At 37.3% G+C, this 24,592-nt stretch overlaps 1 protein-coding gene across 1 annotated transcript in view; it reads left to right on the plus strand.

The window, feature by feature from the left end:
• The window catches only part of LOC126418454 (clathrin heavy chain), a 149,340-nt gene extending 126,844 nt beyond the window's left edge, over positions 1 to 22,496 (plus strand). The window contains exons 18-32 of the mRNA XM_050085220.1: positions 164 to 313; positions 2,015 to 2,099; positions 2,191 to 2,336; positions 2,430 to 2,613; positions 2,691 to 2,883; positions 3,106 to 3,263; positions 9,981 to 10,126; positions 10,234 to 10,360; positions 10,448 to 10,615; positions 10,714 to 10,863; positions 11,230 to 11,361; positions 12,810 to 13,091; positions 16,508 to 16,729; positions 16,896 to 16,971; positions 21,224 to 22,496. Coding sequence (XP_049941177.1) covers positions 164 to 313; positions 2,015 to 2,099; positions 2,191 to 2,336; positions 2,430 to 2,613; positions 2,691 to 2,883; positions 3,106 to 3,263; positions 9,981 to 10,126; positions 10,234 to 10,360; positions 10,448 to 10,615; positions 10,714 to 10,863; positions 11,230 to 11,361; positions 12,810 to 13,091; positions 16,508 to 16,729; positions 16,896 to 16,971; positions 21,224 to 21,336 — 2,332 coding nt within the window. The 3' untranslated portion in view covers positions 21,337 to 22,496. The remainder of the gene's footprint in view (positions 1 to 163; positions 314 to 2,014; positions 2,100 to 2,190; positions 2,337 to 2,429; positions 2,614 to 2,690; positions 2,884 to 3,105; positions 3,264 to 9,980; positions 10,127 to 10,233; positions 10,361 to 10,447; positions 10,616 to 10,713; positions 10,864 to 11,229; positions 11,362 to 12,809; positions 13,092 to 16,507; positions 16,730 to 16,895; positions 16,972 to 21,223) is intronic.
• Positions 22,497 to 24,592: the final 2,096 nt, after the last annotated feature.

Raw genomic sequence — 24,592 nt, forward strand, 5'->3', positions numbered from 1 at the left:
TGCACCTGAGTGATTGCTACATTTTCTTGGTAGATGTTTGTTAATGCCCAGTATGCAAGTGAATGAAACTTTCTTCACTAAAACTGCCAAAAATACTGTCTATGCATGCAAAAGTGCTAACTTAATGGATTTAGTACATACTTTATAATTTTTTCTTTCCTAGGGAGAATCAGTTCTATGATAGCCGTGTTGTAGGAAAATACTGCGAGAAGAGAGATCCTCATCTAGCTTGTGTTGCATATGAACGGGGCCAGTGTGACAGAGAGCTAATTAATGTTTGTAATGAGAACTCTCTGTTCAAGTCAGAAGCCAGGTAAGAACCAAATAGAGGTAATTAGTTTGTAAACTTCATAGAATTTTCTTGCTTTAATGTTGTGTACATGTTGGTTTTGTTCATGATGCTTGGGAATGTCAAGATTTTTGCTATGTAGTGCATTGTTGCAGTTTTTAGTGTATTGTGTATGAAATTTTATTTAGCTTAGTTCAGATTGGCTGCTTATTTATTCCCTTTTTGTAAATTTCTTTGGCATCATCCTGAGCATGAACTGCTTTGTGAAGCCAAACACTTGGAATAAAGGCATCTGTTGTCTTGAATATTATTAAACACACACTCTTAAACTCTGCACAATGTGGTTTGGAACTTAATGTTACTTGTTATTGTTAATGTGGTTGAGCTCTGTTCCTTCATAATTTTTTCATGTAAAGTGCCTATGAAACTCAAATTGGTGTTGGGCAGCCCATAAAATTTTTGGAAGAATTCGTGTGTGTGTGTGTGTGTGTGTGTGTGTGTGTGTGTGTGTGTGTGTGTGTGTGTGTGTACTGAAATTGGATTAGTGTTTATTTATTTCCTCTTTAATCTAGTATTGCGTACATTGACTTCAAATTTAGATGGGCAGGGACTATTACATGAAATACACAATTACTTTTCTAAGCAGGTTTTCAGATGATTCTACAAAGGAAAATGCAGGATGGGCTGTCACAATATTATGAAAAGGATTCTTACTACTCGCCATATAGTGGAGATGCTGGAGTCGCAGATAAGCTCTTTTCTGACAGTATTTTTGTTGTGCAATCTGTGACACAGCATCTCTGCTATATGGTGAGTAGCAACTATCCTTTCCATAACAAAATTACTATATTCTGTGGCTTAATGGAAGGGACTTCAAAGCTCATGAATTTGGCAACATACTGCAGGTCATGAGCTTAAAATTAATGCTGGTGTATAATTAAAAGAAGTATTTCATTGTGTAAGTCACTTCATGCAAATTAAAACACTTGAAAGGTACTTTGCAAAGTAAGTGGCTTTTTACTACGTGAACAACTTCCAGATGCAGTTCGGAAAATTTTGAGAACTCTGGTGATTTCCTGCTCCCCAACAAAGAAAGATTTTGATATTCAATGCTGCAGTCCTTTTAAATTGTGTAAATTCTTATGAGAATTTGAGGACATTGAAGGGAAGAATTGTTGGACTTACTGTTGGTTTCCTGTACTGTACCAGTCACATCTTTACTTCATAATAGTTAAGAATTGTAAAAAGCAATATATTACTTACCAGATTTGCAGACAAGGAAGTTCCACATCAAACCTTAATTGCATGGTTATAAATTTGTTCGGCCACTGTCTAAGATGTGTTTCAGAAAGCAATTGTCGTGTTAATAGTGCATACTGTCTCCGAAGGTATTTTACTGTAGCATGTTTCTATTGGTCATAAAATTTGATAGCTTTGTTAATGTGTGAAACAAGTAATGTAGTACAGAACTACTTCACTATAATCAGTGGAGTATTAATACAAACATAACAATTTTATTTAAATTACTTTCCTTTTAGTATTGCTATGGGGATTGTTAGTTACCTTGAAACTAATGATCATTATTGCATTTTTAATTAAGTTGTGTGTGTGTGTGTGTGTGTGTGTGTGTGTGTGTGTGTGTGTGTGTGTGTGTGTGTGTGTGTTGGGGGGGGGGGGGGGGCTATGAAACAGCATAGTTCCATAACGCAATGAATTTATTTTCAGGTACCTGGTTCGAAGAAGGGATCCTGAACTCTGGGCTGAAGTGCTAAATGAAAACAACCCATACAAAAGGCCTCTCATAGACCAAGTAAATATTAAACCAATTACTTTAATTGGCCATTTCTTAAGAATTCTTTAAGTAAGACTGACTTATTTTTGTCTGACTTATTTTTCTTTAGGTGGTGCAGACTGCATTGTCAGAGACCCAGGATCCAGAGGATATATCAGTAACTGTAAAGGCCTTCATGACGGCTGATCTCCCGAACGAACTTATAGAGCTACTAGAAAAAATTGTCCTAGACAATTCTGTGTTTAGTGACCATAGGTTTGTATTAGTGTTGCCAGTGTGACATTCAAAATCATCACCATTCTGATCAGAGAATATACTGTTAGTGCTGTGAAACTATCTTCTTTACAGAAACCTTCAAAATTTATTGATCCTGACAGCCATAAAAGCTGATCGCAGCCGTGTAATGGAATACATTAACCGCTTAGATAACTATGATGCACCAGATATTGCAAATATTGCAATTAATAATCAGTTGTATGAAGAAGCATTTGCAATTTTCAAAAAATTTGATGTGAACACTTCAGCAATCCAGGTAGAGTGCACATCTGAGCATCCAGTATAATGTCAGTAATGTGAAAGTTGTATACATTCATTTAAATTTCTTTGTAGGTATTGATTGACAATGTACAAAATCTTGATCGGGCATATGAATTTGCTGAAAGATGCAATGAACCAGCTGTTTGGAGTCAGCTTGCAAAAGCTCAATTGCAGCAGGGAATGGTTAAAGAAGCAATAGACTCATTCATAAAAGCTGATGATCCATCAGCATACATGGATGTTGTGGAAACTGCTCACAAAACAGGTAAGACTATGAAGGGGTGTGTGTGTGTGTGTGTGTGTGTGTGTGTGTGTGTGTGTGTGTTTTTTTACGATACTCAGGTCAGTCGTTAACTGAAAGAATTTCAAAACTTTCTTGCTCATCAGATTTTTGATTCAGTACAGAAAGCTGTATAAAAATGTTGGCATAACTGATGTGTTCAGCTTCTTCATACAGATCAGTAAACAAAATGAAACTTTGCTGCAGGAAGCTGGGAAGATCTTGTAAGATACCTACAGATGGCTCGTAAGAAGGCAAGAGAATCATACATAGAATCTGAACTAATTTATGCATATGCACGCACAAATAGACTGGCTGACTTGGAGGAGTTCATATCTGGACCAAACCATGCTGACATTCAAAAGGTAAAATATCACAAATTGTGGTACTCCACTGTTGTTTATGATAAAGGGTGGCTAACAATCCTTGAAAACTGGAAAAATGTGGGAAATTAAAATGAAGTTGTGGAATTTAAAACACTCTTCTTCTATTACTGTTACATAATAAATAAGTCAATATTTTTTCTTAAACACACTTAGTATGCAGCTGATACACTGTTACAGTGCTTGCTGGAGAAGTGAATGTGCATGTGGACATCGTTACATCCAGCCAGGTACTACAATGTTCTGTGGTGTTAAACATTTATTTATAGCTCCCACAAACTTCAGTGAGATCTGAACACTTCATAGTTTGCGCTGTGATTGCTAGATGGTAATAGCGATATCAGCACAAAACTCTTCAGTTCTGAAACCTTTCTTATAGTCTCTTGCTTCGTGGGCGTTAGCTGATGTTAGTTCTGTTTTGTGTGTTTTTGAGTCGATTTTATTTCAAAATGTGCAGTTAGGAGGAGAAAAATGGAGAGCAAATGATTTATAAAGTCCTTGACTAGTCTGCAGATGATAGAAAGGAACCATTTGATGATTCATCTTGCATGTCATTTGAAAATAGTGGACTTCAAGATGAGTTAGTGCATACATTGTTAAATTATTTTCACAGATTGTGTTGTTCTGAAAGATTCTCAGCAGGTAAATCATGAAATGACTTAGTGAATGATTCCAGTGAATGTGAAGTTGGACTGTGTCTCTGTGTTTAAATTTGTGTAACCCTCTACTCCTCTACAAATGCTAAATTTTGCTTTGATCTTGGGTGTTGATAGTCTGTAGATGTAAATGTGCTGTAAAGGAAATGAAACATAAATATTCCATGTTTGGATATGTATTTTAATACTAAAACTTACTTTCAACTACTTTTGCAATAATTACTGTTAAATTTAAGTTCCGTCTGTGTAGTAAGGTTTAACACTAGAGATACCAAAACATTTATAAAGTAGAAAGTTCAGTACACCTAAAAATATGAAATTCCAACAACACATATGTATACACGAGTTGTAAATTAGTAAAATCACATATTATAGCAAGTCCACAGTTAACCGCAGCTACCTAAGAAACCAGCAGTGTATGGATTAGGGAGAGACACTCATTATTGTGAACTCGTGAGATGGAAAAGAAAATATTGTAAAAAAAATGTACTAGATGCACTCTCTATGGAGTGGCGGGCTAATAAGTGGAAACTGTTATACAACATTTCATAGATTTCGACAGCATCCAAAGAAATTTTTTCCATACTTTTGAATGCGTGTCGAAAGCTGTGATGAATTAACATGTTAACCTTGTTGACAAACATTTCATTCACTCAAGTAGGCAAACTCAATGTACAGTTATGGAATTGGCATCCATGTGATCTGGAAGAGTTAAACTGTGTTTTGATTTTAGTTTTATGTGCAGCAATAAATTAAGATGATACACAGTTTACGAAAATGCGTTTTCTGATGTTACATAATTTCTGACATGCAGGAAACGTTATTGATATTGAAGTTAGGTGAACCAGTATGAATGAAATCTTAAGAAAGCATCACATTTTCATCTACTCTGAACGGAAACTTTGTTTCCCAACTGTTAGTTTCCCATTACAAGATTTCAGTTAAATATGGCATGCCATAGTCAACTCACAAAGTTGCCGCCTATGTGGTTTTGTTAAGAGAAACAGGTCTCAAGGTTTGTAATTAAGCAGTTAGTAATTTTTCTAATGTTCTTTCGCTCTGTAAAAAAATCAGAAGAAAGTGCATCCTTCACTTTATTCAGATGACCTACTGTGCTGACGCAACCAAATAGGGAGTAGAGAATGCGCGGAAAGTGGCGATATCATCATCCACATGTGGCTATCAAATCCTAGCAATACAATGACATTCTTGTTATGGGCTTATTCATGGGTTGGCAGAAAAGTGTCACTGGATTGTGATGTCGTAACATGTGCATATCTCCATATATACCCAAAGACTGGACAAGAACGACAACAGTCAGTGACAAAAATTGACGTGTGCAGGAAAGTTTTTCTTAATGTTTGTTTCTCTTTCCAATATGGCTTTGAAAGTTGACAAAATATGGCCAGCCATAATGTTAACAGGGCATACAGCAAGGCTGACACATGTAAATAATTTTACTGCCCATGCGTCTTCACACTCCCAATACATGTTGTTGATTTGTATATACACAGATATTATAAAGAAGCTTTGTCATAGTGTAAGCTAATGAAATGAGTATAAAAGCTATTCCATTCTGTGCTGTTTAATCAGGGTTTGTCTCGTTGGTACCACTTAATGTTAGTGTGAAGTTAAATTGTTGGTATACAATGAGTTGTTGTTGTTGTTGTTGTTGTTGTTGTTGTTGTTGTTGTTGTTCAGATTTGATAAAATGTGAACAATTTTTGTGATTCCACCATGGGAAAAGTAAAAGGCATAACTGCCTATTGGGCTGCTTATGAATTAGTTTCTGTGGGTCAACAGAGGAAATGTTGACACAGATGGTATGTGTAAATTTTGCAGTACTACAATAAACATTTCTTTTATGGAGCAAGCAGCTCTTACCAGTCTCATACATTCAAAGAAACCCAAGCAGATAGGAGGTGACGGGGGGGAAAAAAATCATTGCCCAAAAAAAGGTAGGTTCCTAAAACAAGTTAATTTGTCGAATATATAAATCATTTTTGTTATTTCAGTCTTTCAATTGTAGAAACATTTTATTAATTCATTTATTTATACAAAACCAAATGCTAGAATTAGCTGGGGCTCAAGCCTACAAACCACAGTGAAGGGGTACTTCCCATTGTACCAGTTATTAGGGTTTCTTCCCATTCCATTCATGTTTAGAGCATGAGAAGAATGATTGATTAAATGCCTCTGTACATGCTGTAACCTAATGTTGCCCTTAAAATTTCTGTGGGAGCAATACATAGGATGTTGATATATTCCTTGAGTTGTCACTTGAAACTGGTTCTTAAAACTTCGTAAATAGGCTTTCTCAGGATAGTTTAAATCTATCTTAGTCTACTAGTTGAGTTTCTTAAGCATCTCTGCGACACCCTCCCACAGATCAAAAAAGTCTGTGACCATTCATTTGCCCTTCTGTGCACATTCGGCATCCTCTTACCCCTGTTGACATTATTCTCACAGGATATGAAGTTTTTTCTTTTTGTGAAGTGCACAGTTCTACATTTATGAACATTTAAAGCAAGTTTCCAATCTTCGCATAACTTTAAAATCTAATCAAGATCTGACTAGTTACGCAGCTTATTTCAGACCTACTTCATGTTAGGTAGCAGTATCATCTGCTAAAAGTCTGATGCTATTTTTAATATTGTCCACAATGTCATTAACATAAAACGTGAATAGCAAGGGCCCCAACACACTTTCCTTGGGCACAGCCACACCAAAAGTGACTTCTACATCTGAGGATAATTCTCCTTTCAAGATAAGATGTCCTCTCCATCAAAACATCCTCAGTCTAATCACAAATTTCACTTGATATCCCATCTGATTGTACTTCTGACAGTAATTGTAAATGTGGTACTAAGTCAATTGCTTTTCAGAAATAAAGAAATATTGCATATACCTGACTGCCTTGATCCAAAGCTTCCAATGTGTCATCAGAGAAAAGAGTAGAGTTTTCTGTGATTGATGTTTTTGGAATACATGCTGGGTGGCATGCAGGTCATTCTGTTAGAGATGCACCACCTCATTATGTTTGAACTCGGAATATGTTCTAAGATTCTGCAACCAGTTGATGTCAAGGATATTAGAAGATAGTCTTTTGGATCACTTCTGCTGCTGTTCTTGTAAATGGGTATGACCTTGTTTTCTTCCAACCACAGGGCATAATTTTTTTTGGTTGAGGGATACATGATAAAGTATGGTTAGAAGAGAGGTAACTCTGCCACAAATTCAGTATAGAATCTGACAAGAATTCCATTGGGCCCTTGAGCTTTGTTCTGTTTTAAAGATTTCAGCAGACTAAGCACTAATGATACTTGTTTCACTCACTTCTTCCATGGTATGAGGATTAAATTTGGGCAATTTTCCTGTGTTTTCCTTTGTGAAGGAACAATTGAAAATGGAGTTACGGATTTCAGCTTTTGCTTTGCTACCCTCAGTTTGTTAATGTCTCATTTGCAAATGACTGGGCATCAGCATTGGTGCCACTAACAGCCTTTACATACCACCAGGATTTCTCCGTTTTTTGGGAGATCATTTGACAATATACTGCTACAGTGGTCATAGAAGGCTTCACGCATTTGTCTCTTGACAGCTAAACGTATTTCATTCAGCGTTTCTCTATCTAATGTAGGGATGCGATCTTTTGAATTCATGAAAATTTACTGAATAAATGAGGTACCGTGCAAACAATCTCATAACAATAGATTCAGCAAATGTATTTTGTGCACACCCTTGATAGGCTATTAAGAGCATGTCAAAATTGTTTAAGAAAGTGAAAACAATTTTTATTGCAAAAATCTAAAATTTTCTCTCTGGTTGCATAACTTACACTATGGAATCTCTTCAGCATATGCAACATACTCCTTGACCACTCACTGCTACTATCTTTGATTGTTAAAATGCAAAGCTTCTTTCATGAAGTAAGCTAATGTAGAGCTTTTATTTGAGAAAGCACTGTCATAGTGTCTGACCATGAAAATACTTCAATGTCTGAAAGATCTACATCTACAAAGTCATTGAAAGCTGAAACATCATCACTGAAGTCAGTCACGTGATCAGATGACGTCAGTTCTGAAATACTCTGGTGTCTTCGTATTGTACCGAACCATAACTCATTCCGTAGTTCTTTGGAATGTGCGTCCATATTTCCACTGATGTTTCCCAATTTAAAAATAGCAAGAATAATGCAGCTACACAGTAAAACTGGCATATAGTAGAGTCAATGGTACTACTCCCCAATTTACCAAAGAATAGCTATCATTACTTCGGTGCGTTTGGGGTATAGTTGTAAATTTGATGAAAGTTTATACAGTGTTCCACAAAAAGCACAGATGGATATCAATTTAAGGTTTTGGAATCTAGAAACATGCTTTGTTTCTTTTGCAATGCATTTCTGCTGCTGATTTGTTGGTAGGCCTAAAAATCTTCTGTTGGCATGTGTAACAGGAATAAAATTTTAAAAGTATCAATGGATGGCTGTAATGTAAACTTCAAGGTACTCAAAGATTTAAGTGCAGAGATTAAGAAAGCTTTTAGTGGGATGTCTCTTCTAGACACAAGTAGTTGCGGGCTTCATGTGGCACATGGAGAATTTAAGATGCGTATAACAAAAACTAATTGGAACATTATTGCCTTTCCAAAAGTGATTTATTATTTATTTAAAGATTCTCATGCTAGAACAGCAAAATTAGACTACTCTAAATGTACAATCTTACCTAAAAACTTTTGTTAAATCATACGGGTAGAGAATATTATTGCTGCTCACAGTGCATTGGAAATTTTGCCTAACTTTAAAAATGTTTCTGAATCAATAAAAACAAATCTGTACCAACTTGAGAGTTTCAGGAACTCTCTCTCTCTCTCTCTCTCTCTCTCTCTCTCTCTCTCTCTCTCTCTCTCTCTCTCTTCCTCTTCCCCCCCCCCCTCCCCCCCCCCCCCCCTCCCCTCCTTTCTTCCCCAGTATGTCACATTGTGCTCTTAATTTTCCACAGTGATAGTCGTCACCTCTCACCTTAGCTAGCTGTGAGGGAACGTTAGTTGTGTATAGTTGTGCCAGGGATGCTGACAAGATTAAGGAATTAGTACCTATTATTTGATTGGTGTTAACCACAAAACTTCAGATTGTACATCATTGAAGTTATTCAATTGGTTCCTGTAATGGTGTATTTTAACCACGTGTGCATTTTTTGTTGTTGTTAGAGGAAACCGGCCACCTATCATACCACTCTCCCCTCATTCAGCCAGGAACCACAAAACATTACAATAGAGCACATCCACAATGCATAACGCACAGTCTTAGTATTAGGAATATTTATTTAAACTGTGGAACAATAAACAAAAATTGAGGAATCTCATGAAAAAGGCAAGAGAAGTCAAATTGAAGAACTGGAAATACAGGAAAGGTTTTCAGCAGATGTGGCTCAAGAAGAAGAATCAATCAGTAATGGAAAAAAAATGTATGTTTCATCAGGTTTCATGATAGAAATGTTTTTCTTTCGTTTACTATTTTTTGAGTCTTACTGGATGAACTTGTTTGAGTGATCTTAGTGTTTTTGGTGGCATGAAATGATTTGGCAATCTGTTTTGTAAGAATACGTGTATATATTGAGAGACTCGGCTTAGCAAAATCAAGAGTATTAAATACCTCATATGAAAATTTTGTATGTACAGTATAACAAAAAATGCTGAGCGTTAAGCTACAGATACTTGGTGAGAACAGTGCATTATTGTTCTCTTTGTTATTTTCAGTTTAGATATAAAACATTGACGCAGGCACCTTTTACTGTGGAAAATTTGGATGTTTATCAACACATTTAGATAATAAGACTGGAAGGTAGTATCGTTTACATACTATAACAAAAGTAAGAAACTTGAAAAATGTAAAATTGAACCTTTAAAACCTGGAAAAACCTCTAATTTTAATTTGTGCATGAGCTGACTGTGCTAGCCACCCTGGTATTGGGAAACCAACTTTTGTGATTAAGCAACTCTAAATAGTAGTCACTGTAAAATATAAAAATACGTATTTTCACAGATTGGTGATCGTTGTTTTGATGATGGGATGTATGAAGCTGCAAAATTGTTGTACAACAATGTTTCAAATTTTGCCCGGTTGGCCATTACTTTGGTACATCTGAAAGAATTCCAAGGAGCTGTCGATGGGGCAAGAAAGGCAAACAGGTATCTTTGTTCTTTTTTAAGGCTTTTTTTCTGTATGTGCTCTATTTATTGAGTAATGTGTGTCTAAAAGTACATTCCTTATACAATTTGGTAATAATTTTCAATAGCACAAGAACGTGGAAAGAAGTGTGTTTTGCCTGTGTGGACAGTGAAGAATTCAGATTAGCACAGATGTGTGGCCTTCACATTGTTGTTCATGCAGATGAATTGGAAGATCTCATAAACTATTACCAGGCAAGCTACATAAATTATGCTGAAATTTGTTAAAAATTTTCAGTAGCAAGAATGCCAATATTTGTGTTTTTTCTGTTTTCATTTCAGGACAGAGGCTATTTTGAGGAACTGATAAATTTGCTAGAAGCTGCTCTTGGCTTGGAAAGAGCACACATGGGAATGTTTACAGAACTAGCAATTTTGTATTCAAAGTACAAACCTGCCAAAATGCGTGAGCACTTGGAACTGTTCTGGTCTCGTGTAAACATACCAAAGGTTAGAAATTTGGGAAAGCCTGTAAAACTTCTGGTTTTGGATGCATAAATGTGTAACTAAGCATACCAGTATACCCCAATTGTACACTTTCTTTTCAGGTTTTGCGGGCAGCAGAGCAAGCTCACCTTTGGGCGGAACTAGTGTTCCTATATGACAAGTACGAGGAATATGATAATGCCGTAATAGCAATGATGAACCATCCAACAGAGGCCTGGCGTGAGGGACATTTCAAAGACATAATTACAAAGGTAATAATAGTAGACATTGATTCTTTGTTTGCTGAATTTGTAAAAATAAACATTGTAAATTCAATGCAAAATGATTGCATTGTCACAGACCTCATAGAAATCAATGTAAAATATAGTCCATGTATTAATTATGTAACATGTGCCATTTCTGTAATTATTCCATTAGGGTCTGTTGATTGCAAGAAACGTAGAAGATTGTGCTCAGTTTATCAGGACTAGCAAGATGGATAAAAAAAAAATCATTGCTGTATGCACTAAATGTAGTAGTTTCACAAAGAAAGACCTATGCTGGAAATGTTTTTTCATAAACCGTGTTGCTACTGTCTAGATCTGTACAAATAGTTTAGATTCCATTTTATGTTGCAGGTTGCAAACATAGAGCTGTACTACAAGGCCATTCAGTTTTATCTAGATTACAAACCCCTTCTGCTGAATGATGTGTTGCTGGTGCTGGCACCGCGTATGGATCACACACGTTCAGTCAACTTCTTCACAAAGGTATACACGTTTGTTCATAATGTCACATTTCATTTAAAGTTGAAACTTAAATCTCAAAGTTCTTTCATTTTTCATTTATAATAGATTGAAAATAGATCGGTCCTAACATCTTGGGTTAAATGACCAGCCCTTCCTTTTTAACCTTTTCCAACTTACCCTGCTCCTCCTCCTCCCCCCCCCCCCCCTCCCCCCTCCCCCAAGTAAAGAATCACAAATGTTGACAGCTAGAATAATGTGGTGTACTTTGGTGTCTGTCAAATGTACTAAATTTCTTGCACGATGAAGGGAAGTACTGGCTAGAAATTACCGTAATCTTAGAGATTGCTAGAGTGAATTTTCCTTTTGATAAAAATTGGTAATGGTAGTGGTAAAAACAAATAACTCGACCAGACAAGTGGATTAATTGAGCAGACATAAATAGTAAAAATGGCGTTTACTGCACTAGTATATTCGAAATAATGTAAATCTTAGAACAGTATGGAGGAACTGCATGTGATATAAAACAAAGTAGTTTACTATGGCACAAAATCTGCTTCAGGTGGTCACAACAGCAGATGATGGTGCTAAATTTGGTTCTGACTCTGTTTAAATAAAAAATACTCACCAAATACTTGTAAAGAATACCATAATTAACGTGAACTTGCATTATGTTAGTGGAGATATCACATACATGAAAGTTTCAATGCAAGACAATTTTCAGAGCTTCCAGTACAACCTACAAATTTTTGCTGTAGGACTGGCAACTGATACTCAACATAAATATGATATGATTCTTGAGTTTCTCCCGGCGTATTTGATAATCCAAATATCCACGGGTGTACTGTAGACCGGCAGTACACCAGTGGATATTTTGATTATGAATATGACACATTGCTAATAAATTATCAAAACGAATACTGTTTGTGCACGTCATTGGTAGTCCGATCACTGGGAAAAGCTAAATCTCAAATATTCAGCAGTAGGCATATGAAACAGCCACATAAAATTATTAGCAAAAGCAAGTGGCAAACTGAAAAGTCGAAAGAATTGTAACAGTTATTCACCCACTAAGGAATATTCTTTAGGATCCTTACCAACTGGTATCACTTAGGGAGGGATAGAAAATCTGATTAGATGAGCATTTCATTGTTATATTATTTGACCATTGTGTGAGCATCACTGAAATGTCCAACCACCTACTGCGAAAAACTTGAAAACAGAAGTGTAGTTACTCGTGCATTTAAAAAAAATTTAAAATTTTCAAATTTTCTCTTCCTCCCTCCCTACACTGTGCACCCCCCCCCCTCCCCTCCCCCCCCCCCCCCTCCCCCCCTCGCCACATATAGATAAGTCTTTTCAGCTTATGCTCTATAGTGTTTCACAAACTACAAATGTGAATGTGAGAAACAAACTTTCACTTTAATGCTTACTATCCCTCTTATTTCCAAAATGTAAAAATGTTGTTGCAGGTAAATCACCTTCAATTAGTGAAGCCATATCTTCGTTCCGTTCAGAGTCTGAACAACAAAGCTATCAATGAAGCCCTAAATAATCTTTTAATAGAAGAAGAAGATTATCAGGGTTTGCGGACATCAATAGATGCATTTGATAACTTTGATAATATTGCACTTGCACAGAAGTTGGAAAAACATGAGCTAATAGAATTCAGACGCATAGCAGCATACTTATACAAGGGCAACAACCGTTGGAAGCAGTCTGTGGAACTATGTAAAAAGGATAGACTATTCAAGGTAGTAACACACAATGAATATTTGTAGCTTATTAAGAATTATAAATCTCTACACTCACTGTTCACTAATATGAATTTTGATCACATGGCTGTAGTTAGTGTTGGTAGCAATAATTAGCCAGTAACATTACTGTTGTAATAGCAGTTCCATAAATATAAAATAACTAGTCTTTGGTAAAAAAAGATGAAGCATCAGAATTATTTTTACAGTTATATCTAAATATTGTTTGTTTCATAATTTGTACAAAAGAAGTTCAACTCCCTGACTGCAGTAGACATCAAGCACTCAGTTCAGTGGGCCTGCAGTGCAGTTGAATGCTACAGTAGTTGAGTGCTGGTGTGTGTATGGTGCAGTAGGCTGCTTAAAAATTTTTAACAGTCATGTAATAAGATGTAAAAATGTCTTGCAATACATTGAGTGCAAAACTTTGGTATGTGTGTGCACATGCTAGTAAATATCATGGGCTGAGTCTTTAGGTGCAGCCTAATATATTGGGAACATTAATTTCATTAAACATTCTGATGGCATAAGCACATCTGTAAACATATAGTTTTATCCCCTCAGTATGTCTCATTACTATTATTAGGTAGCAAATGACTGGAGACTGCTTGTGCTGTTTCTCCTATCAGCTCAAAGAAACATTGCAGTGACTTGATAATACTCCATACAAGACAAGCTAAAAATTATCCAAAATAGACGGACTGGGAGTGTGATAGACAGCATTCTGTGGCAAAACTGGAGATGTTCTTAAGTTGAGTGGGGATGAATATAACTAAAGATGCAAAAAACCACAGATTTGAAACTAATGTTGTATTAATGGTTACTTTTCACTTAGTCCAGATTTTAAATGTTGTATTGTCACCTCACTGAACTTTGGGCATAACTTTAAAGTTGAATCTGTGATGGTTGTTGGTGATCCTTTAGTCTGATAACAATAAAAGGTACTCTTTTTCCTGAAGAGTCTAGTCTTCTGTGACAGTGAAATAGTATGAGGAGGATCACTATAGCTGCATGTACATCTAAACAAACATTCAATAGTTACATGTTGGGCATAAGTCATTTGTCCACTTACTGTTCCTCTTCTGTCCCACTCTTGAATAGCACATGGGAAAGTTAATAGCTAAATGTTTGTGCTAGCTGTTCTATCCTATTTTATGAGGTCATTTCTCCTTACATAGGTGAGTCGTCAAAACATTTTCATAGTTAGAGGGGAAAGTTGGTGAGTCAAATGCCGTGAAAAGATCTTGTCACAGAGGAAAATGCCTTTGTTAAAAGGGGGAGAGAGGTGAACTAAACTTGATTACCACATAAACAGTAATACAAAGCATCCTGCCATTCTTTGAACACTTGAGTTTCTCCATCAGTTCTATGTGGTAACGATCCCATACCATGGAGGAATATTACTGAAGATGAGAGAGAAGTGTAGTGGAAGCAGCCTCTTTGGTAGGGTTGTTGCGTCTAAGTGTTCTGCTTTTAAAACAGTCTTTAGTTTGCCTTCCCCACAGCATATTTTTTTTCATAATTGTAATCCTGTAGTATTTATTTGAAATTACTACCTTTAAATTCATGTGATTTGGCATGGAACTGAAATTTAACTTATTCAGTTCGGCACATATTGTGTCATTATCAGCTAACAGTTTGAGGGGCTCAGATGCTCCTAAATTGTTTATAGAGTAACCATCAAGTGGGTGTGCCATTTTTCATGGCACAAGCAGGTATGCTGCAACTTTTTACCCAAATGTAGCATAGCGGTCTTTGTTACCAGGATAAACATGCCTGAGCAAAATCAGTTTAATCTTACTTTCATTAAACAATGACTGACTAATCAAACAGACAACTCTATTGCCGTGTAAAAGTTACTCCGCACTAATGACCCAGTTGAAGCATCAAACAGCATAGTTCCATCAGTTCCTGTCAGCTGCTTATTTGATTACTAATTATCTCATAGGTGACAGATAGTGCTGCTAGTCTGAAATGTGTGTCATTTTCTTGCAAGGATCGTAAAGTTCTCACCTAGCTCACTGTTCATTTTATAATACTGCTGCTCACTTAGAGGTACAGCAACGCAACTTACCGTGTTAGCTGAAACAGTAATGGTGGAATAGATATGAGCTTGCAGTTCAAAAACAGTGGAATAGTAAAAGACAATGTTATTTGTGGTTGTTACATTTTAAACATAAGTCCACACACTCGCAGGTTAAGAACAGTAGAGGGCTATAGTAATTCCTTGTGAAACCCTGATACCACTTCTGTTGGTTGATCACTTCCTGTGGGTTAACATAAGCTGTGGCTTTTCAAGCAACTGAGATGATATTTCAAAGAAAGGCCTTTGATTAGAAGCTACTTGCGAGGAACAGTGTCAAAAGGCTTCAGAAAATCTAGAAACAAGGAATAAATTTGAGATAGCCTGTTCATAGCACCCATTTGTTCATGTGAATAGTGTGTCAGCTGTTTCACAATAGCGGTATTTTCTGAATCTGTGTTGACTGTGTAAATAGGTAGCTTTTCTATTTAGAGGTATTTCCTCTGTTCAGGCTCAATGTGCTCTTAAATCATACTGCAAATCATTGATGTGGGTCTGTAATTCAGCAAATTTCTATTTACTTCGTTCTGTACCGGTGACACGTGACCTTCCAGTCCTTGAGTACAGATTTTTTGTTGAGTGAGTGATTGGATATAATAGCTAAAAAGGGAGCTACTTCAAAAACATACTGTAAAAGCAACCTAATTGGTACACAGTGTGGACTGGAATGCTTGCTTTTAAGTTATGTAAACTGCTCAATTGCATCAAGTATTTTTACTTGTAAGTTAGTGTTGACAGATGTTTTTAGTACAAATTTGGGAGTATTTACCTTGTCCCCTTCCAAAGAATTACAGAAAACTGTGTTTAATAACTCTGGTTTAATGGCACTGCTGATGGTAGCATTACCTTGCTATGTTGCAGTTGATGTATTGTGTCAGATGTCAAAATTGCTAAATGGTTAGTGTATTGCCACGAAGGCAGTAAACTACAAAGTTCAGGACATATTTTTGTCCTGTAATTCATACTTCATTACAAAGTGTGTGCGTGCGTGCGTGCGTGCTATGATTACTTTGACACTCTAGATACAGTGCAATTCAGTAGCTTATTCTGATTAGAAACAGTGTGAAGTTAAATGCTGCATAAATAGTTTGTCTATTTCTTGATAATTCTTTTGTCTTTTCTTACTTTTTTCAATAAAAATGTGTGCAATAATTGACACACAAAATACTGCATTTGTAGGTAATATCAAATCTTAACAAGACACGTAATATTATAAAGTTTGTGACAGGGTTATTGGGTGTGTTACTATGGTGAAGAAAATAGTTTTTATGAAAAACTAGTGTCGAACAAATACAGTATTTATGTAAAATTTGTGTCTTTTTTGTTTTTTTAGGATGCAATGGAGTATGCAGCAGAATCGAAGAATGCAGAAGTAGCGGAAGAGTTACTTGCGTGGTTTCTGGAAAAGGGAAATCATGATTGCTTTGCAGCTTGCTTATTCCAGTGCTATGACTTGCTTCATCCAGATGTCATCCTGGAATTAGCTTGGAGGCACAACATCTTAGATTTTGCTATGCCTTACCTGATTCAAGTTGTGAGAGAATATATAACAAAGGTGAATACATATTACAGTGACTACCACTTTTGCTTCTGTTTTGTCCTTCCACATCAGTTTGTCTGGTTGTCATGTGATTTTGTAAATAAAGTTGGGGTTAAAAAAATTGAAATTGCTTTCCAAATACACATGCTGAACTATAACACAATTTTTAATTTTTCTGCAGGTTGATAAATTGGAAGAGGCAGAGTCGCAGCGGTTGGAAGAGACTGCGCAGCAAGATCATAAACCTATGATCATGCGTGAGTTTTCATAATGTCACTTAATAAGAAAGACAGTACATAACTAAACTACTACGAAACGTTCTCTCTCGTTCGCTTAAAAACAAACACAATTTGCCCACACCTATTTGCTAGCTTATACATAATGCATTAAACTGTAATAAACAGTGGAAAAAGCAGTTCTAATTGTGGTTGCTTACCAGGCAAGACCTTCCTCTGGTGCTTAACAAAAAGGTCACATTTTGTCTCATGGCTACCAAATTCCTGATTCATATCAGACAAGGATAAAGCCTGTAGCATGAATATCAAAGAAAGCATTGCAATTTAATAGGAGGAACATAACAGTGCTTTCACTTCGGCTTTTAAGAGTTGTTCTTAAATAGATAAATTGGTCTTCCTTTATGCATGAATATTCAGATACCTTGAAAGTAGTTTCTGTCCTGCTGAGGAGAGATAGTCCAAATGGGAAAGAACTAATTGCATAAAAAATAAAAAAATTGGGCTTAATATTACAAACTTATCTTTTTAGTCAGTGCAAATGATAGTTCACATGATTATCCATTTGTAGCTTGAAGTGGCTCACATATGAGAAATTTAATTCAGACATGAAAGAAATCAGAATTGGCAATAAAATTAAAATTTAGGGCAAGAGCAGATGGTGTTCAAGAAATTTTAAAATCAATAAAATTCTTCTGGGTTTGAGGCCACATTGTCATCTGTAAAATTCAGACATTTTGGCAACTGTTGCAAGATGCCTTCCTCAGGGTGTATAGTCAACTGCTCAGTGAGCACCAGTTTGGATACTTACATACTATGGAAGAGTGCTGTCATTGGATGTGAGGATGAGGAGGAAGGGTATTAATTCACTTTATTGGTCTTTGTAAGGCGTGTTGTCGTTGGCAGAAATGGGCATTTTCCTTTACTGCTTGCCATTGGTGGAAATCGGCGAATAGAAGACAGAGTGGAGACTACAGCGTAGCGTTGTTTACTAACTGTCTAGTATCGACTAGGCCGCACCAGTGCTCTGTGTACTCTCCACCTCTGTGACCTACTGCATGCCTGTTGCTCTGGGAGAACTGTCCTTCCACAAAGCTGTCACAGCTGGCAATCAAGACACTGGAAGTCGGTACCTATCTTCTCTATTCATATTGTCGGGTCACTTAGCTATTTCTATAGCCTCTCAAATCTTCCTCCTCAAACTAAACGGCTGTTTCGCCAGTATGCGAGCCTCTCGAAATTAGATCTTCATCCTGCACTGTTCCTTATGTTCAGTCACTGCTGATTTGTTGTATTGTTTGAGGTGGATATATCTCTCGTGTTCAGTTAACCTCGCACTTATTGGACACACAGTCTCGCCTACATACACCAGTCCACATTCGCACCCTATTTCATAAATTCCGGCGGAATGAAACTTGTCAATTGTATCTTTGCTGGCTGCACCAGACATTTTTATGAAAGCATTTGAAGAAACAGGACTCCAGTCTGCACCATTACACCCAGAATGCTGGCTACAATATGTTGACACCTTTATCTGGCCACACAGAGAAGAGAGATTCAGAACTTTCACAAACATCTCAACCAGCAGCACAGTAAAATTCACTTTACCATGAGATAGAAAAGAATGGGTATTGCCTTTTCTCAATATGGAAGTTCACCATAAGCCAGAGAGGATGCTTGGACACAGTGTTTATTGGAAGCCCACCACCATCCTACACAAATTAATTCAGCCCTGCCAGCTTTAACTTAGAGAGCCTACAGGATCAGTGATGTACACAACCTGCAAGCTGAACTAAAAAAACCTGAGGTCCATTTTTGGAGCTAATGGTTACAACATGAGGATTATACACAAAACCATGGCGCCGAAGGAGGGGGGTCACAGGGAAATGTAGAACAAAGCACAGAACACCGCCATGCTACCGTATGTGCAAGAGGTTACTGAACATCTGGGCAAAATTCTGTCGGGCAGGCATTAAGCTGATTTTTGTAGCAACAACAAAATAAGACATTCTGGGCTCAACGAAAGATAAAATTGACAAGTTTCATGCTGCCGGAGTTCGTGAGATCGGTTGTGAATGTGGACTGGTGTGTGTAGGTGAGACTGGGCGTTTAATAAGCACAAGGTTAACTGAACACGAGAGATATATCTGCTTCAAACAATACAACAAATCGGCGGTGGCTGAAAATCAGGAACAGTGCAGGATGAAGACTGAATTTCGAGAGGCCCGTGTATTGGCAAAATAGCAAAGTGACCTGATAATATGAACAGAGAAGACGGGTACAGACTTCTAGCATCCTAGCTGCCGGCTGTGACAGCTTTGCGGGACAGCTCTCGCAGAGCAACAGGCTTGCAGTAGGCCCCAGCGGTGGAGGGTACACAGAGTGCTGATGTGGCCTAGTCGACACTAGGCAGTTAGTAAACATTGCTACATTGTAGTCACCACTCGGTCTCCTAATCACCGATTTCCACCCATGGCAAGCAGTAAAACAAACTCCAATGGAAAATGCCCAATTTTGCCAATGGCAACACACAATGCAAATACCAATAAAATGTACTTTTAATACCCCTCCTCCTCACACTAACATCCAATGAGAGCACCCCAGTCACCAAAACGTCGGAATTTTACAGATGACAATGCCACGTCAAACCCAGAAGAACTTTGACTGTGACAATGGCCACGGAATCCTACATTAACAAATTTTAAAATGTTCTAGATTCTTCAAATTCGTTTAGGAAGGGGTATAGTCTCGAAGCAAACAACAAAATTGTCGCACAGAGTGCCTCCACTACAGTATGAATGTTAGTAAGATCTTTGTGGCTCTTGAAATGAAATGTGGCACATGAATTATGATCTGCTTAGCTGCTTACCTTGTTACACATAGTAAATTTATACTAACAAGGAACCTCCCCATTGTAGTCGTCCCCCCCCCCCCCCCCCCTCAGATTTAGTTATAAGTTGGCACAGTGGATAGGCCTTGAAAAACTGAACACAGATCAATCAAGAAAACAGGAAGTAGTTGTGTGGAACTATGGAAAAATAAGCAAAATATATAAACTGAGTAGTCCATGCGCAAGATAGGCAACATCAAGGATAATGTGAGCTCAGGAGAGCCGTGGTTAGTGTGAGCAGCTGTGGAACGAGAGGTTCTTGGTTCAAATCTTCCCTCAAGCGGAACTTTACTTTCTTTATTTTCGCAAAGTTATGATATGTCCGTTCGTTCATTGACGTCTCTGTTCACTGTAATAAGTTTAGTGTCTGTGTTTTGTGATCGCACAGCAAAACCGTGCAATTAGTAGACGAAAGGACGTGCCTCTCCAATGGGAACCGAAAACATTTCTTCGCAAGGTCATAGGTCAACCGATTCCTCCACAGGAAAAAGTCTCATATAGTCTATACGACACTGGTAACGGCATGTGCACCACATGACAGGAATTTGTTGTTGACCCACCTAACTTGTACACTTGGCGAATGGGAAAAAGTCTTCTACCTTGCCTGATTTAGGTTTTCTTGTGGATGTGACAATCACTCCCAAAAAGTGATGAAAACATAAGAGTTTGTCACATAAACTACAACAAATTAATGCAACAGTTTCACAGTCGCACAGTTTTCCCTGTGCTCTCTCAAAACATATGTTTTTAATGTTTTCAAATTTTCCCGTATGTAGACTGTAAAATCCTGCATATGTCCAAGCAAATCTGAACATGTCCTGGAATTTTGGAGAGCAAAGTTGATTATGTGTGAGTGCCTGAACTTTGATAATTGTCTGAAAATAAAAAATTAAACTTTTCACTTGAGGGAAGACTCGAACCAAGGACCTCTCATTCCACAGCTGCTCATGCTAACCACGGGACCACGGTGCTCCTGAGCTCACACTATCCTTGATGTTGCCTATCTTGCGCATGGACTAGTCGGTTTGTATATTTTGCTTATTTTTTTTCATAGTTCCACACTTCTTCCTGTTTCCTCGATTGATCTGTGTTCAGTTTTTCAAGCCTATCCACTGTATGAACTTATAACTAATTCTTAGGGGGTGCGATGGGGAGGTTCCCTTGTAAGTTGAAACCTGAAAGTTATTTGTAACTGACTTGAACGTTTGGTAAATGCACTCACAGTGAATAAAAATATTACCATGAATGCACAAAGATTAAACAGAAGTGCTGAGTAATATGTGTTTCCTCCTCATATGTTCAGGCTGTCATAGAAAAATTAATTTTAGCTCTTTATCGCTATATTATTAATTGCGTATTATATTCTAATATATGTTTACTTCACAGCGGAACCCCAGCTAATGCTGACAGCTGGTCCTGGTATGGTTGGCCCGGGATATGTTCCTGGGTATACCAACGCCTATGCGCCTGGAGTGCCCTATCAAGGGTATGGAATGTAAATGGCTGCTGTGTTGCCGTGAAAAAATCAGAAGAAATGAATTTTAAAGTGGTGTCTATAACATCCAAGTCTGATTAGTTACTGTTAAATGTTGAAGCATTTAGAGAGGATTATGGTAAAGAGATTAATCTGTTGTTATTTCAGTGAGGAGTCCCATTTAGAATAGGGACTGAAAGTTCAGATGTGGGTGCAATATGAGCTGTGTTGAATCATCTGTTAAAACATTTTAGAAGTATCACAGAGATGGAAGCAAATTATTGTAGATAGCTTACATGGAGTGATCAGCTGAAATGTGTAAGATGTGGATATAGCTGAGATTTTTCTGTGGACTATATCTGCCTGTGCTTATTAATGTGCAAATGTATAAAAATCATAGATAAATTTTGAATTTTTGGTATTGCTGTGAGGCGTTAGAAATAGACAGAGGGTTATTGAAGTGAATGCTAGAGATAACATTGAGTTGACACATGTAATTGTGTTAAACTGTTCTCTAATCTCTTCCTTGTTCATTGACTGTACGGTATACTGTATTATATATTTGTGAATGTACTGCAATAATGTAGACCAGTGACAATAGTGTTCCCATCTCATTTAATTTCAGATTGTGAGAAACATTAGTTGAAGTATAAAGTTCATTCCGTGGCTGTCTGTGAAGTTGTTGTGTGCAAGAAAGTGAAACTAAACTGGTGAGTGTGCGTGTTACATGTGATGCTGCTTGTTGGTGTGCCTTTCCATCTTCATTCCATTCTTCGGTGTGGTGGTCCATTCCATATACAGTGTTCATACATTACTTTCGCATTCAGCAGTGTGAATAAAGGGGTGAATATCGCATTACTCTGCGTGAATAGTTAAGAGGGTGTATTTTGTGTTGAAACTCTGTTTTAATGTTTCGTTACAGTATGCTTTGCACCCTCATGACTATTGTTGCATGAAAAAATTATTTATTGTTGATGATGTGAAAAATTATTGAGCAATCAATATAGAAAAATGTTGACTCACTTAACTCTTTTGTATACTGTATTTATTTTTCTGATTACTGGTATTTGTTGATCATCTATTTACATTTATTGTCGTTATAATATGGAACAGCAAAAGAACTTATTTACTGCAGCGACTCCTGACTGTTCATTGTAAAGATAATAAATAAATAATTTAACTGTGGCATTTGTTTCTTTTTCTTTTTTCATAAATAAGAATAAAATTTTACCTTGTAATAACCACAAGTAAATGAAATCTTAATTGAGTTGACAATAAGAATTAAGACTCTGACTTCACTCATTCCCTATGTTGAAGGCCTCTTGCTAATATCCTTGGGGAGTGCTGCCTTTCACCGTGGTTGTGCACTTAAACTGCTACTTTAAACCACATGCATCTGGGAGAAGCTTTGTCACTGATTGTCATATGCAGCTTGCAGGGAGGATGATAAGTCATATCACATTTGTGAGGCAGGGACCTAGTTTAAACCCAGTCCAGAACAATTTGTCATACACTATTACTAAAGCACATACTCCGCGGAGTAATAATTCTTATCTCCAAATGCAACAGAATTTGGCTGTGCATCATCACACAACAGAACATGTTAGTTTATTTTGAGTAGATATGTATAGCCTTCACACTACCATTAATCTACTGCTGTCTTCACTGATTTTTCCCAAGCTTTACAATGCTTGTTGTATGGCTGTTCGCAGAATATTCAAGGTTCCCGATACCACACACAAAATAGAGATACGAGCAGAAGTGAAGCTGTGAGTGTGGGTTGAGAGTTGTTGGTTAGGACATAGCCTTCAAAAGACAGGATTTTGGGTTAAAGCACTGTATGGCACAGTATGTGTCTGTCAAAAGTATCAAAACAGTGCACAAGCCATTGCAAAGTGAGATTGATAGTGGTAAAGCAATATTATAAAAAGATGTGTTGAGTTGGAGACAAGTGCAGTGAAAGGACTGTTAGATACTGAGCTCACTGCTAAATCATTCTTCACATGCACACATGGCTGTGGGAACCCCACCTCATGCACACGTGATCTCCAGCCCAAATCTGGTGCAAGTTTTTTTCTGCAACTCGCTTGTCAGTGAGTAGTAATGTCCTTTCCATAACTGTTTGTATTTCAACTTAGACTTCTCATTGTTTGTACAGTTGCTTAATGGCAGTACTTTCCAATACATTAAACCTTAATCAGCAAATAGGGGCAGATTGCTCCTCACCCTGGCAGACTGAAGACAGGCAGTCCTGTCACACTCCGCAGGGCACATTTGACAGCACTGTTGCCTGTGAACATTTGCTCTCCAGGACAATGTACTGGGTTCTATTATGTGCTCTTCAAGGAACGTCCGTATCTGGGAACCTATTCTGTATGCTTGAACCTTAAGTCCCTAGTGGGGCATTGGACTGGATGCACAACTAATGTTGTGACTGATATATTGTTTCTAAAATGTTGAAAGAAATCTGTGCTAGATCACTCATCAGTTTTGAAGAATTTCTTGCATTCATGAATGCAACAGAGTTGCTAAATGTGACGGACTCCCCGTTCAGTCTGAAGTTATCACCACTTAGGTATCAACCATGTGCAAAGTTTCTGGCACCAGAGTTCCTTAACAATATAGTAGTGTGCTGAAGCAGAACAGTAAAAATTTGTTAAACCTACACCTCTGTAATAACCTGAATAAACTTTGCATAAGAGCTTCCTGTGGCACACACTTGCCCCGGATCACCTTAATCACATCTACTGGTGGTGGTTTTCTTTTCTTCCCCCCTCCTCCAAATTTCCCTACACTACTCACACCACACCCTTGCTTATAAACATGAATGATTTGCCCTGTTGTGAAGTACTGTTGCTTTATGGCCTCAGTAAAATGAGTGTTCATTGTATGTGGCATGTTTACATGATCAGAATGAAGTTCCAATTGGAAAAAATAGCCATATTGGAAAATTTTGTGCCACATTACTAACCAAATGACAGCCCCATGAGGTTACAGTAGCCCTTGCACATACCTTTTAGAATGATTGAATAGTGTAAAAAAAGCTATTTTGCAACTGTATTGTCTCTGCAGTTCTACCTTTTTTGTTCTCATGATTGTAACAGAGATTTGATGTTCTACTAATCTGAAAACTTCTATTTCTCTTAGTAAAATTTTTAGAACTAAAAGTAATATCCAATCAAAATTTGTGCATAGTTTCATTGTCACAGTCCTAATTTGTACTTAGGCGGTACAAACGTGTAAATCTTACCTTTGTTGCATCCACTAGTAATATATAGCTA

This window comes from Schistocerca serialis, chromosome 9, assembly GCF_023864345.2.
Source record: "Schistocerca serialis cubense isolate TAMUIC-IGC-003099 chromosome 9, iqSchSeri2.2, whole genome shotgun sequence".
Taxonomy (NCBI): Eukaryota; Metazoa; Arthropoda; class Insecta; order Orthoptera; family Acrididae; genus Schistocerca; species Schistocerca serialis.